The sequence below is a fragment of the Sphaerodactylus townsendi genome, linkage group LG11, assembly GCF_021028975.2.
Source record: "Sphaerodactylus townsendi isolate TG3544 linkage group LG11, MPM_Stown_v2.3, whole genome shotgun sequence".
NCBI classification, from domain to species: domain Eukaryota; kingdom Metazoa; phylum Chordata; class Lepidosauria; order Squamata; family Sphaerodactylidae; genus Sphaerodactylus; species Sphaerodactylus townsendi.
Window position 1 is genome coordinate 27,638,109 of NC_059435.1, and position 15,523 is coordinate 27,653,631.

General features: G+C 43.1%; 1 protein-coding gene across 1 annotated transcript in view; it reads right to left on the minus strand.

The window, feature by feature from the left end:
- Window positions 1-8,376: 8,376 nt before the first annotated feature.
- The window catches only part of CDCP1 (CUB domain containing protein 1), a 39,779-nt gene continuing 32,632 nt past the window's right edge, over window positions 8,377-15,523 (minus strand). Inside the window, exons 8-9 of the mRNA XM_048511748.1 lie at window positions 14,540-14,627; window positions 8,377-11,560 (exon numbers count right to left, since the gene is read on the minus strand). Of these exons, the coding sequence (XP_048367705.1) occupies window positions 11,113-11,560; window positions 14,540-14,627 (536 nt within the window). The 3' untranslated portion in view covers window positions 8,377-11,112. The remainder of the gene's footprint in view (window positions 11,561-14,539; window positions 14,628-15,523) is intronic.

The window sequence follows — 15,523 nt, forward strand, 5'->3', positions numbered from 1 at the left end:
AGGATATTGTTCCAGCTGAGCTACCCTGGTGACAGTCAATATTGGAGCTGCCCATTCGGATTACAGGTTCAATAATATCTGCTTTTAATAATCTTGCCAATTTCACTTCAATTTATCTGTATTCCTGCAAAAGAAACAGATCTAGGCTTAAAATAACCAGATCTACTGATTAGTTTCAAATGTATTCTTGCCACAGCACTTAACTGTTCCTTGAAAACTTCCTGGTGAATAGATAATACATCTTCAAAATCTCCCCTTCAGGTTGAAAACTTGAAACTGTTCTCCAAAGTTTAAACTCAAATCATCCCCTTCCAAATAAGTTGGGGCTTCTCCCTGAAATCACTACCAGTGATAACATTTTAATTTATATTTGTAGGCAGGGGCGTACCCACTGGCATAATGCCCATTGGGCAAGGTGGGCAGCTGCCCAGGGCATCACCTTGTGGGGGGCATCAAAATGCTGGGTTCGTTTTTGGGTATTTTAGTGGTTTTCCATTTTTGGCCTGCAGGGGGCGCAGTTTTTAGGCTAGCGGCACCAAAATTTCAGCGTATCATCAGGAGACTGTCCTTATCCTACCCCCCCACGTTTGGTGAGGTTTGGTTCAGAGAGTCCAGAGTTATGGATACACCTTAATATACCTGCCTTAGTGCACCTTAATACACCTGCCTTAGTACACCTTAATACACCTGCCTTAGTACACCTTTTAATGCAACCTTGCCCAGCACCCTGCCATAGTACACCTTCTAATACACCTGGGCTCTTAGTGCACCTTTTAATGGCCACACCCTTTTAATACACACTTGCCTTTAGTGCACCTTTTAATATCATACCTGCCTTAGCAAGTACTGACCTTAATCACACCTTTAATTACACCTGCTCTTTGAACACCTTTAGTACACCTTAAATCACTAACCTTTAATACACCTGTCCTTAGGTACACCTTAATACACCCTTTGCCTTTTAGTACACCTTTAGTACACCTTTAGTACACCTTGCCTCTAGTACACCTTAGTAGCACCTTTATACACCTGCCTTTAGTACACCTTAGTACACTCCTTTTATACACCTGCCTTAGTACACCTTAGTACATTGTCTTTTAATACACCTTGCCTTTAGTACACCTTAATACACCTTTTAATACACCCTCGCTCCTTAAAGTACACCTTTTTTTTTATACGACCTGCAAGGTCTTTGAAGTACACCTTAATCACACCTAACACTACACACCTTGCTCCTTTAGTAATTTCATCCCCTTATACAGCTTAATACACCTGCCTTTAGTACACCCTGTAGGGGTAATCTCTTAGTACTGACTCCTCAAGGCCTTTAGTGGCAAATCTTAATACACCTGCCTTAGTACCACCCTGTTAGTACACCTTACCTTAATTTACACCTTAATACACCTGCTCTTAGTGCATCCTTAATACACCTTAATACACCTGGCCTTAGTGTGTAACACCTTTTAATACACCTGCCTTTAGTACACCTTAATACACCTTCACCTTTAATACACCTTAATACAACCTGCTCTAGTACACCTTTAATACACCTGCCTTAGTCCTTACCACACCTTGCCTTAGTACTACCTTAGTATCATACACCTTTTAATACACCTGCCTTGAAGTACACCTTTAATGACACCTGCCTTAGTACGACCTTTTAACTACACCTTAACCTTAATACACACCTGCCTTGTGAAGTACACTGTCCTTTTAATACATCTACCTTTAATACAATCCCTAATAAGACACCTGCCTTTAGTGCACCTTAGCGGCTACACCTTTAATACACCTTGCCTTTTAGTAATAACCTTTTGTAGTAGGCACCTTTTAATACACTCCTGCCTTAGTAATAACCTTTTAATCACATCCTTACCTTTAATACACACCTTTAATACATTAATCTGCCTTAGTGCAATTCTTTTGTAATACACCTTAGTACAACTGCCTCAGTACACCTGCCTTAGTACACCTTAGTACAGCTTCATTAACACACCTTTTAGTCTCACCTTTGTAGTGTACACCCTGCCTTTAGCACACAACATTAGTACACCTGCCTTTATTACACCTGCCTCCTTGAGTATACCCTTTTGGTACACCTGCCTTAAAGCACACTTCTTAGGGTACATCTTAGTAGCACAATCTGCCCTTGCCTAGGATACCTTTTTAGTAACTCTTAGGTACACCTGCCTTTGAAGTGTAACACCTTAGTACACCTGTGTTTTGGCAATAACCTTTAGTACACCTAATTTTAGTATACTCCAGTGCCTTTGTATGCTAACACCTTAGTACATCTTCTTTAGTACACCTGCGTCTTAGCTACACATTTTAGTGCACCTTTAAAGTACACCTCGCCCTTAGCACTCCTCATAGTACACCTTTAGTACAACTCAAGCCTTGGCACACCTTTAGTACCCCTTTAGTAGTACCTTCCTATAGCACACCACCTTTAGTACCCCCCTTAGTATCACTCCTGCTGCCTTAGTACACCTGCCTTGGCACCCATTTAGTACACCTGGCTTAGCACACCTTTAATACACCTTAGTACACCTGCCTTCTGCAATAACCTTAGTACACCTTTTGGTATACCTCTCCTTAGCACACCTTTAAAGTACACCTGTTAGTACACCTTGCCTTTAGCATGTACCTTAGTACACCTGCCTTAGCACACCTTAGCACACCGTAGCACACTTGCCTTAGCACACCTGCCTTAGCCCCCATCTCCCATTCTTTCCAATGGGAGCTAAGGAGATGGGGGCTACCCTTTTGAGGGTCCATAACTTTGTCCGCCCTGAACCAAACTGCACCAAACTTGTGGGTAGCATAAGGACAGTCTCCTGATGATACGCTGAAGTTTTGGTGCCGATATGTCTAAAAATGTATCCCCTGCAGGCACCAATGTCCTGGTGCAAAAAAATGTTTTGGTTGTGGTGGGGTGGCCGCCTATGGCGGGGGGGGGCATCCATCAGGTTTTGCCCGGGGCTCCAGTTTGCCTCGTTACACCCCTGGGCGTACCACCTATGGAGACATGCAGGGATGTAGGTATAGATTTTTTATGGGGGGGGCTTGGGGGCGGGGCTATGCCCCCCACCCCTGGGGCATGGCCACGCCTCCCCAAGCCCCGCCCCTGGCCCCAGTGCTTACAAAAGCAGCTTCCCCAGGCCGGGGACAGCAGACTCCCCTTCCCTTCCCTGCCCTCCCCCACCCCCCACCAGCTGGGCTCCCAGCTGGCAGCCGGCAGCTCCTTCTGCCCTCCCCTCTGGGCAGAGGCATAGCTAGGGAAATGGAGCCTGGTGTTGCCACTGTGATGCTGGAATCCACCCCAAACAGCATCACTTTCAATGGTGTTTAAACTAGAGAGCCCAAATTATCCTTTTAAATCCACCTTAAAGGGAGAATCTGGGCTCCTCAGTTAAAACAACATTGAAATTGATGCTGTTTTTGGGTGGATTATCCCCCACCCTGAAACAGCATCACTTTCAATGTTTAAACTGGGGACCTTACATTCTCCCTTTAAATCCATGCTGAGGGGGGTGGATTTAAAAGGAGAATCTGGGGAGATTTTTGGGGTGCCTGCTGTCAGGGGTGCAATTATTAAGCTAGCAGCACCAAATGTTTGGGGTATCTTTAGGAGATTCTCCTGATGATATCTCCCAGGTTTGGTAAAGTTTGGTTCAGGGGTCCAATGTTATGGACCCTCAAAGGTGTAGCCCCCATCTTCTATTAGCTCCCATTGGAAACAATGGGGGATGGGGGCACCCCCTTTGGGAGTCCATTATTTTGGACCCCCTGAACCAAACCTCACCAAACCTGGGTAGTGTCTCCCAAACTCAAAAGAGTCTCCCAAACAATCCTTGAAAGTTTGGTGCTACTAGCCTAAAAACTGCGCCCACTGCAGGCCAAAAACCAAAAACACTAAAAAATACCCCAAAGCCCACAAACGGAGGGCGGAGCTTCGGACATGCAATGGGGGGATTGGACCCAAGAAAGCCCCCCCCTTACCTAAGTCCTTGGAGACATGGGTTAACCCATGTCCCCGGGCACACATAGACCTGGGCACCAGCACCAGCTCCGGGCAGCCGCTGGTTCTGAGCAGTAGACCTGGACACCGGTGTGAGCTCCAGGCAGTAGACCTGGACACCGGCATGGGGCCCCAGGCAGTAGATCTGGGCTCTGGGCGTTAGACCTGGGCATCGCTGGAGCGGATTCAGATTTTGTCCCTGGGCTCCATTTTTCCTAGATACGCCTCTGTTTGTAGGACACCTAGCAACTTCACCAAGCAACTTAAGTGTTACTCCTGTATCTTAACTGAATTGTACTAAGCTGCAACAAGGGTGCCTCCCCTCTTGAATCCAGGTTGGGAAATGCCTGGAGATTTCAGGATGGAGCCTGGGGAGGACAGGGAGGGACATCAGTGGGATACGATGGCATAGAGCCCACCCTCCAAAGCATACATTTTCTCCAGGGTACCAGACCCCTGCAGTTGGGAGATGAGCCATCATTCTGGGGAATCCCCAGGTCTCACCTGGAGGGTGACATCCTTACTTCTCCTCCGGTCCTCATAAGAGTTACGCTGCCATCTGTGCCCAATTCAGAGGACACCTTCTTGTTGTTCACATCCAAAGTAATGCAAATATGGTCCACTAGGGGAATTTTTGTCCCAGTCAGAGTGTAAACTACAACTACACTTACAGAACTTTGCTCCTTCAGTGGATATATCCTGTGAGTTTTGGCCTGATGCTTCACTTTGTGTGTCTTAGTCCTACTGTCTCTGCTAAAGAGGCCGATCAGTCCACAACTGTAACATTTTGCATTTTTAAAGCTACAGGTTGAGGAGGTATGGAATCAGTGGAGGGATTCAAATAATTTAACAACCGGTTCCGAACTTCCGGTGGTGGGACTCAGTGGTGGGATTACAACCGGTTCTCCGAACTAGAAAAAATTAGCTACCGGTTCTGGCAGTGGTATCTAACCAGAAATTATATATTCACACCCATCAATGGCAAAGCAAAGGAGACGTTTTACAAAGTCCAACCTGAGTCAAAATTGAGCCTGGTTCAGAAGAATGTTGTGACTCCTTTTCAGATGAAATATTTCTATCCTTAAAATGGATGTTATTATTTCAGTGACTGAGTCCAATCTAAAATGCTAATCTGGGAAGCATGTTCACAACAATTGTCTAATGTAGCTTCCAGCCTACATTTTTGTTCACAGTTTATTTGAAAATAAAAAGCAGAGTATTCTAATGTACTTTATGATAAGACCACATTAAGTGCAATTATCACTAATGATACGGATACATTAGAGAAATGTCGCGTTTCTGCATACTTTCAGCAGTGCTTGACATTTGTAAAGGCAAACCATTAGCTTAGGAAAATGAAGGAAAGAGATAAAAGGAATCATTCTGAGCTGATGAAAAGCTAATCTTCCTGCTAACCCGCGCCATCCCATCACAAATAAATTATCTAATAGCTCAATAGCTTTTATTTCACAAGAGTGGCACAGAATAGCTGATCCCAATTTATATGAGAAATGCAAATCCATCACAGGCTTAGGTTTTGTAAAAATCTAATTAGGCGGGTTTCAAAAAAAGAAAGAAAAACTGAGCATTGAGCTTTAAATAGCTTATCTTCTAAAAGCACATGCATTAAGGTTTATGGTTACCTTACCTTTACATTTAAAACAATACTGTTTCTGTGCAAAAAAAAAGACACTTGCAATCAAGATACAAAACTGCAGTGGGAAGTATTTACTAACAAAACTGATTAAGACAATCCCCAATCACTTTTCAACAATGTAAGTGCATTATTGGGCAACATTTGGTTAAGAAAACTGGCTGCAATTTGTTTTATAGCGAACACATTTTTGTGACTGCTGATTATGTGGCAGAATGACCCTGCTTAACCATAAGCCCTGCTCCATTCAGCCTTATGAGATGCCTAAACACCAGCGGCCATCCAAGTTCTGCCCAATGACATGCTGCTCTTCCCTTCCCACGTAGCCACTATAAGGCCCTGCCTCATGCCTGTGTCTCCCACTACTCAGCAGTTACCAAGGGAATTGCTTCCCACATTTACAAACTCCTAGGAAAATAGCAGTTTAGCAACTGACCACCTGCTTTCTTCTGGCACCCATTTCAAGTAGTGTGGTCTATGTAGTACAAAGAACCACTACCAGCATTAAAAATAGTAGATTTATCAGACCTAAAATATGTAACAGGCATTCAGCAATAGATGTAAAAATAGAGAAGAATGGTGTAAACAAGCAGTTCATCTGCCTTTCATTCTGCACATGTCCTAGCTGATCTTACTCTAAGGCAGGCTCTTTAAGCTCAAAAGTAACAGAATTTTAAAACCTTCAGGGAGATATGCCTCTTGTAGGGGACAGATTTCCAGTTAAACTGAGCTGACCATTTCACTGTGTCTGACCAGGAAGCCATTAGCACTTCTTAAACTTTGATAGTTGATACCTGGCAAGGCTGAGGAACAACTGACTTCCTCCGTCCTGTCTGAATTCTAGCAGGAGAGAAAAAACTTAAAACTCAAGATGGGAGCCCAAACCTCCTGTCTGGGAATGGCGACTGCTGCCCTGAACTCCACTGGCTCTGCCACGACCGTGCCCCAGCTGTCCAGTGTTCTGTCACTCCCCCAACTCACTAGGAACACCGGAGAGGTGTAGACCAATGGTGTCAGGCTGGGGAAGGCTGCCACATCCAGCCCACCTCCTGAGAGGTGGGGTGAGACTTGTAAGGCCAGCCACTAGCAGGGAAGGGTGACAGGGGGGCTGGCCAAAACTCATGAAGTCCAAGCCTTTTCCCCACAACTCAATAATGGCACAATGAGAGACTCGGGGAAGAGATTCAGGGCTGGAGACGGGAGGGGATAAGAGAGACAGAGAAGGGGAGGAGGAGACCACAGAGGGAAGAGAAAGGGAGATTGAGACATATTTATTGACAGTAAGCCAGAGAGGGGAAAGCATGGGTGAGAGAGAGGAAGAGAGGGAGGGACCAAGGCACATTACATTGTGAACAATGCAGGCAACTCCCTTATGTCTGCACCCCCCATCTCCAGTCCAGTGCCAAAAAACAGCCGTGGTCCTCTGGAACACTAGCCTGCACTTCTCAATGGGAGAGGCAGTAGGCGCATGGAAAAAAATATGTAATTTCAAAACAAATCCCAGCCCTTTCAATCACCTATTACAGTGGTGGCGAACCTTTGGCACTCCAGATGTTATGGACTACAATTCCCATCAGCCCCTGCCAGCATGGCCAATTGGCCATGCTGGCAGGGGCTGATGGGAATTGTAGTCCATAACATCTGGAGTGCCAAAGGTTCGCCACCACGGACCTATTATCATTCACGAGCGGAATGTATGACAAATGGGGTTAGTTCAGCAATGAAGGATGAGGAACACAACACAACATAAACTCAGGAAGAACAATTTAAGATGAGCCCGAAACAGGTGATGAATCTTGCAGTCTGGCTGAGATCTTCTGTGAGTTTCTAGTACCGGGGTCCCCAGTGTGCATGCTTACTGACACTTTTTCTTGCACCCACCAAGTGGTTTTAGGAAGTAGTTGGGGCCAGGTAGGGCTTTTGCTCAGCAAGGCTTTTGGTTGATTACTAGAGATTTGATTGGCTGTACTTTGGGAGCAGCTGCCAGCATGACACATGGATCTACAGTATATTACTGAAAGTAAGTTGTGGCAATCCTTTTGTGGCTGGTTCCACCACCTGCAGCAGCCATTTTGTGGCAGCCATTTTGTTGCTGCGCACACCATGATGCATCAGAGTTCCAAAGGTTCTCGCAGGTTCAAAAAGGTTGGAACCACTCATCTTTTGCTACAGTCTGGCTGGATTTCTTTCCCATTTCTACTGCGGTTGGGGCTCTTTCTTAAGCTGCACCCTTCTCCTCACAGGACCCAGATGGCTTCTCTCCCCCTTTTATCATCATAAGTTCCTATTCTCTTCTTCCTAAAGACACCCCCATGTCCCTCTCAGGAACAAAATACCTTCTTCCTTGAAGCTCCAACAGAAGGTCAAACCCATAGTGTTATTTTTGAATTGTACAGCATAACACTTTCTGTCAATTCCCAGAGTTGTTTTTTTAAAGTAAGCCTGTGACCACTTTTATTGTGGTGGTATGGGGAAAGCCCAACTTTCACAAGAAACTTATTAAAGATGAAAACTGACAATTCATAGAAAGTTATACACAGATAGCTGTGATATTGATAATGGAGTCATTATTTGAGCTTTGAATACAGCAAACAGCCTCAAACCAGCCACAGACTAATTTCATGTCAAGCAGAATCACCACATCAAAAGAGAGACTTCAAAGCAGGTTTCTCAACTGGGCACAAAAGTTAGGGCGAGAGGATATCTGGCAAACATTTTATTTCACTTTACAGACTTTGTGCACACAAAAATGTCTTATGCATTAATTGCACCATTTTTTTCTGTAGCATATAAAATCAAATGCCTGTGTCAAAGAGGTCTTAAGAAATTATAATGCTGTATGAATATAAAAGAGCAAGCATGAGAATTTCAGTCACTTACAAGCATGAACAATATTTATAAAGGTATCATCAACACTTTAGATCTCATTTTAAAATACATACACTGTGAATAAGTTACTGAAAGACAATCTACAGAAACAGGGACAAAAAAGTAACAATCCAAGGTGAGGGGAAAGAATTAATATTACACCTGATCCTGTAAATCTGAAGGAGGCTCTCTTGCATAGTGTTTGGTGTGCAAGAAGGATACCAGCAGAACAGCATAGTAAGGAGGAGATGTTGTTTACTCGAAAAGAAAATTTGTTTTAGAAATTGGTGTGCTGCCAGAAATTGTGAGGTCATACAACTTGAAAGAGAAATGGTGGGTGCTTTATTGTACTTCCACATTTGCAAGACAGATTTCAGGATATGTACATAAAACAAACAAATCAACAATTATAACCACTTTGGGGGGGTGGGGCAGAGGAGTCAGAACCAAAAGCTAACCTCATTCATTTTACAATTTGGCCACAGCCTAGCACCATGGTGGCGAACCTTTGGCACTCCAGATGTTATGGATTACAATTCCCACTAGCCCCTGCCAGCATGGGATGATGGGAATTGTAGTCCATAATATCTGGAGTGCCAAAGTTTCGCCAACCATGAGCCCTAGCACTTACTTCCATATGGATAAAATGAGACCTAAGAAACCCTGTACAATTTGCAGCATTAAAAAAATTATTTTAAAAATGAATCAAACTATAGTTGGGTTGCATACTTTAGAGAAGAGAATGAATACCAAAGAGTAGAAAAATATTAATTATGTGTGAACTAAGTAAATTATGATATACATCACACAGACATACACAGAGAGAGAGAGAGAGAGAGAGAGAGAAGTCTCTTGGCCATGCAAATAAATATGACTTCACAATGTATAAAATGATCAGAGTTAACTTCTGGTTAATACAAGCCCTTAAGTACATAGCATTTCTCCCATTTCTTGTATTGAGTGCGAACACACAGCTTTTTGGATTCTAATTATTAATTTGTGATTTTTTTTAAGCTAAACTCTATCTATACATAAACAGGAAAGAACTTCCCTTATTCAAGCCACAGCAGACTAAACGGCAGTGGTGTAAGAGGTCTTATGCAACCATACAGGATGCTATATAAAGGCAAAACACTAGTATTCGCAAAGACCAATGAAAATACTTTCTCACATATTAATTGCTGATGGTGAAACTATTGCATGGCAGTGATATGTAAAATATTCCAGTGAATCTGAACATTATCTTTCCATTCCTTTTGTTACTTGCAAGTGCTGATTAAAAAAAACAGAAACACAGTGTATGAATTTTTTCCACAATAAAACAGCTTGGAATTACCGGTACATGCAACTTCGTAGATGTTGCACAAGACAGATCCATACCAAGAAATGAAGATAGATTTAATGTTAGAAAGTTCAGTATTGTGTAAAGGACTGGAACATCTACGTGTTACAATCAACTGTACAATTAATTGTTGCTTTGTACAACACTGTGCTTCTGTAATTGTAGATACTGACATGGAATACTGGCCAAAGTCATCTTAAATGTTTATAGTATAATTTCTAGGACACTTACAGGAATTAAGTTATCTTGTATTTTTCTTTTTGAAAGTATTATTGCCAATATCACTGTATTTAGCTGTACAATTATTTCTAAGTTGTCTTCAAACAAGAGACCGATGGTGTAATTGGTTTACAAGTTGTGTACTGTGTATATTGCAACATAGAAGGTAGCCTTTGATATATGCGCTTATATTGTGATATATTTGGTTTATGCACCAGTCCCAATTATTTGTGGTTTTGTATAAATTGAGAAACCAACATAAAAGGAGTCTACTGTGTGTCTCAAACACAGTTGTAATGCTGAAGTAATAATTTCTGCACTTTAGATACTTGGCTTTTTGGAAACAGAGAACATAGTATGACAAATCCTGGACTTTTCATAGGCATCAGTGCGGACTGTTAAAATTCACCAAGTTGTTTCCACAGAAAGACAAATATGAATAAAATATTTTATTGCACATGTATTATACAGCTGATTGGATGGGAAATTCCCATTTGCAAACACAACCATCACTTTTGTCACACAGAAGTCCACATAGGCATAATGGTAGGTCATACATAACCTAGAGCTATATTATCAACAAAAGACATCTTCCTATGGCAAATTTTCACAATAGGAAAGCTCGCTTTGAACTATGCCATTCCCCTCCCCACAAAGTACTCATTCTGCAATGGAATCTTCAAATCAATGCCAGTCCAGTTTCAAGAGCCAAAGAAATGAATAGATTTTTTTGGCAATGCAATTTTCTAGGTCCATTTAATATAAAGGAAGTTCAAAACGCATCTTTGCCATCCATCTTCGCTATATTCAACATTCTGGACATTTCCATGCTCATAGTACATCATCTGACATTATAAAAACTGATGTGAGCCACAAGGAATATTTTACAAAGGAAACTGTATAAAAATAGGCTTTAAAATTATTCCTTTTCAGGAAAAAAAAATTACAAACGTATGTAAACCATAGTTCCTTCTATGTGTCCAAGAAGTCTTAGATTCTGTGTCATAGTTATTCCACTAAGTTTGCCAGTTCTTTTTTTCCAAGTAAGGACATGCCCACATCTCCATTACCACTAACGTGGGTGTCACCATTCTTCTCAAGTGGCCCCATTGCACGCTGGTTAAAGGTATATGTCTCATTGTCAGTCATCGGTGTGAAGGACTCCTCAGTCGTAGATAGTTTGGACATTTTCCTGAAAGATGAGATTGGAGGTGGGGATGGAGGCTTAGAACTGACGGGACCAGTAAAAGGCCTGTACACGCCTACTTCAGCATTTCCAGGGCCACTCAAGCTATCCATCAAGTGCCCGTAAACCATGGTGTCATCAATGACTGCATAGACATGAGACTCGTTCTTCTTCCTTCCCTTTTTGAAGATACCTGGTTTTGTGGGCAGCTGGGTGTTGACATTGGCATTATACACCCCCACCATTGGGGTTTGGGGATTTTCCTTTTTCCTGTAAAAATAACAAATAATGAAAACTTTACAAACATGTTGCTTTTTTTTAGCTTTAATTTCTTTTTTGTTGCAGTTGATGGTTTAAAATCTAATTTACTTGCAGAAATGTGGTCAATACACACACAACACACACAAGCAAGGCGGAAAAGTGCCTAGTGCCTGGCACCGAAAACGATGTTCTACATACATGATCAATGTTTATCTGTGAGTTCATTAAATGAACACATGGTTTTATTGTTAAAACCTACAACCTGACACCTGTGAAGCACACTAGGAGAACCTTAAGCAACAAGAGTAAGTTTTTCTCAGCAAAAAAATAGGCAAAATAATAACACAAATCTTCCTAAAATGTTAATAAGAATAGAAAGGGGGCATAGAATACTCAGTGCATCTCAAAATGCCGGGAGGTTAAACCCATTTCAGGAGCCCACCTAGATTATAAGATCACTGTTGGGAAAGAGCTACGTCCCTTGGGAGCATCCCTGGGGCCATAGCTGCTGTGGTTTTCAGCTGAACCACAGTCAGAAGATACATACAGAGAAAGAGTCTTCCACCTTTCCCCAACCCCAACGCACAACTGTTTAAAACAGCCACCAAATGAAGAGCAGGGGAAAAAACGTTGCCCTGTCAGACAAAAGGCCCTTATTTCAGCATTTCCTCTGATGCAATTTTCTTGCGTGTGAGGCATAATTCACCAATGGAAAAAAGGTTAAGACCACCATGTGTCAAAAATAAATATGAGTCAGTTCCCTTTGAATCCCTCTGCATTTGTTCTGGTTGGCTAAATCTTGCTGATACTGGCCCTGACATTCGTGAAGCACAGTTACCTACAGAGAACAGTCAGCACCGCTTCATCATAAAGTGTCTTCCTTAAAGCAAGTTGGTATTGGGCAACTTGGGGCTTGTCCCTCCCTGACTGTACACTAAACAAGGCAGTGATGCTTCGTAACAGCAACGTGATTCTGGACGCCAATAAGAGGAAAGGAAAGTTGCACAAAGAGAGGTCAACAAGTTTGGGGAGAATTAGGCATGGAAATCATCCTATTTTAAATGGCAAACTTCATCAAAGTATAAATCAGTGGGTTTATATTAATTTTAAATAATTTGACAAACACAAAAAGGACCTTACATTAAGCAACGTTTTCAAAGGAATCAATCTCTGAGCATCTGAAGACCAACTTGGATTAGGGCCTCTCTTTGTGGATTTGACACATACTACACATCAAACATGGGGACACTGGCGTACTTGCCTAGGGACATGGGGTACCCCTTGTCCCCGGGCGCATCGATTGAGGTCACGTGAGGGGGGGGCGCCAAAACATCCTCCTACACAGGGAGTGATTGAGCAAGCCCTAGCAAGCAGGCACTGAAGCAGCAGACTGCTCCCAGTGCCTGTCGTAGCCCCGCCCACTCTGTACGGTGGCCTGGAGTGTCCAGAGGGTGGGGGAGAAATCCCACTGGGCTCCCAGGAGCAGGACTGGTGAGCTCCACCTCCCCTCCCTCTGACCCAGCGTGCCTTATTCGCCTTAAATTAAGTGTGGCATTACTCAGAATCCTTCTCCCCGGCAGCCGGACCCTGCAGGCACAGGAAAAGGCAAGCTGAGCAGGGAGCCCGGCAGCACCAGAACTGAAGATGATGCTGACGTTTGTTTGGTAAACCTTCAGATGGGGGGTGACTTGTGAGAGATTTACATGCTTAAAATTCCCCTTGCACTGGTTTGGAGCTGTTTCTCAGGCTAGCAGCCTACCTCACAGGGTTGGTGTGAGGACACAATTAGGAAAGTGGTGGGGAGGGAGCCATGTATGTTTTGCTGGGGTAGGAGTTGATTTGTGAGAGATGATGCTGATGTTTGCTTGGTAAACCTTCAGATGGGGGGTGACTTGTGAGAGATTTACATGCTTAAAAGTTAATTCCCCTTGCACTGTTTTGGAGCTGTTTCTCAGGCTAGCAGCCTACCTCACAGGGTTGGTGTGAGGACACAATTAGGAAAGTAGTGGGGAGAGAGCCATGTATGTTTTGTTGGGGGTGGGGGGTGTTTTGTGAGCTGGTGCAAAAAAATCATTGTTTGGTCATCGTGAAGGAGGGTGGCCACCTATGCCGGGGCGGGGTGGGCGCCAAGCTCAGGGTTTGTCCCCGGGCTCCAGTTTGCCTAGATACGCCTCTGCATGGGGGGATAACCAATTTCATCGTGAATGGAATTCAGAAAACAAGGAGCAAGACAGCAATCAATGTAGTACATGGATCAATTTACTTTGTACTATTCTGGACCCCAGTCATCTAGCCATGCTTGAGATGAATGCCAGGAAAAAACTAACCCTATGCACTCCTCTGTTAGCGTAACGCAATAGCAGGTTACGCTTTCTTTAGACAACTTCTTCCAGCTTATTTACATCGCTATCTTGATTCAGGGAAGGTGTGGCAGAGAAGGGTATCTTGCATTGAACACTTGGGGGGTTGCAAAGTGCTCCTGCACCACAGCTCACAACTTAACACAAACACCAAATAATGGAGGCACAGGCTTTCTGTGAGTCTCCCAACAGGATCACCATTTTGTGTAGAAAAGGGTTATGAATTCAGTTTCCATGATGTGCGTAAACTTTAGGTTTTGCAAATTAAATCCCCCAAAAATCTGGAGTTCTGTTTGAATGTACCCAAGTGGTAGATACATCAAAAATGTATGCCTTGCCCTTCCCCATACAAAATGGCGAGCATATCAGGAAAAAGATGGGCAATGGGCAAATCCACTGTGTGTGAGTGGTGTGCCAAAAATCAACCATATGAACAGGGCTACAAACAGTTTTATAAGCACAGCAGTAGGTAACAGTTTGTGTTGTGGTTTTAGATTCTTCCACCCATCCCAACGCAATTAGCACTGTGATTTCTGACAACATGAGACAGACATTAGGTATGAGAAGGGAGACTTGTACTTTTCCCACTGACAATCACAATGCATTTTGACACTACTTCTGAACCTACTTCTTTTTCTTAATGCAGCACACAGCAAGCCCAATAATTGCTACCACTGCTAGCCCACCAGCCACCACGCCAATGATGACAGTCACATCTGTGAAGAGATAAGGGGAAGAACATTATTCCATGAGATGCAACTACAGCGGTCCTGCTCATCTGGAATCACAGCTGCTGCATTTCCCACACTTTTCCGCTTCTGAAATGTGATGTGTCTTTAGAAGCAAGTGGGCACACACTCTATACACATTTATCTATGCCCCTGAGCAAAATGCAAGGAGAATAATAGGACATGGAAGGGAAGGACTTGGGTCTAGAGCAGGAATGTCCAACTCTGGCCCTTCAGATGTTCATGGTCTACAATTCCCATCAGCCCCTGCCAGTCCATGAACGTCCTGAGGGCCAGAGTTGGACATCCCCTGGTATAGAGCCTCTCCTTGAGGGATAGATTATTTGTTTTTTAAAAACCAGGGGAAAAAACACAAGAAGTTTCAGCACACAAAAATCAAGGGCGTTGTCTTTCCTATGACTGTTGAAAGAAGATAAAGGGGAACAAAACAACCACCACTACCATATCATATGCAATTTAAGAATAGGAACCCCCCCCCACACACACACACACAAGGAGTACTCTTTTTTTAAAAAAAGAACACAGTGTTCTCAGTATATGACAGTCAAATAATCGAAGAAAGAGACAGGGAAGTAAAATCATCTGTACGACACCCTAACATTATCTAAAAGATCAGTTGCAACAGAAAATGCATTCCCAGGCAAATGAGACAAAAAATATTATGTCACAACACACACACACACACACGAATATTTGTACCAATTCTCTTCAAAGAGATTCGGGCTGGGGGAGCTGGAGATTCCAGTTGTCAGTTTCATAATGCTAAGAGTTTTTCAGACAAACATACTGGCCAGTCTAATGGTGGTGCAAAGAAAATATAAATCATCCGCTTTTTTGCTTGATACCCTTCCTGTCATGAGGCA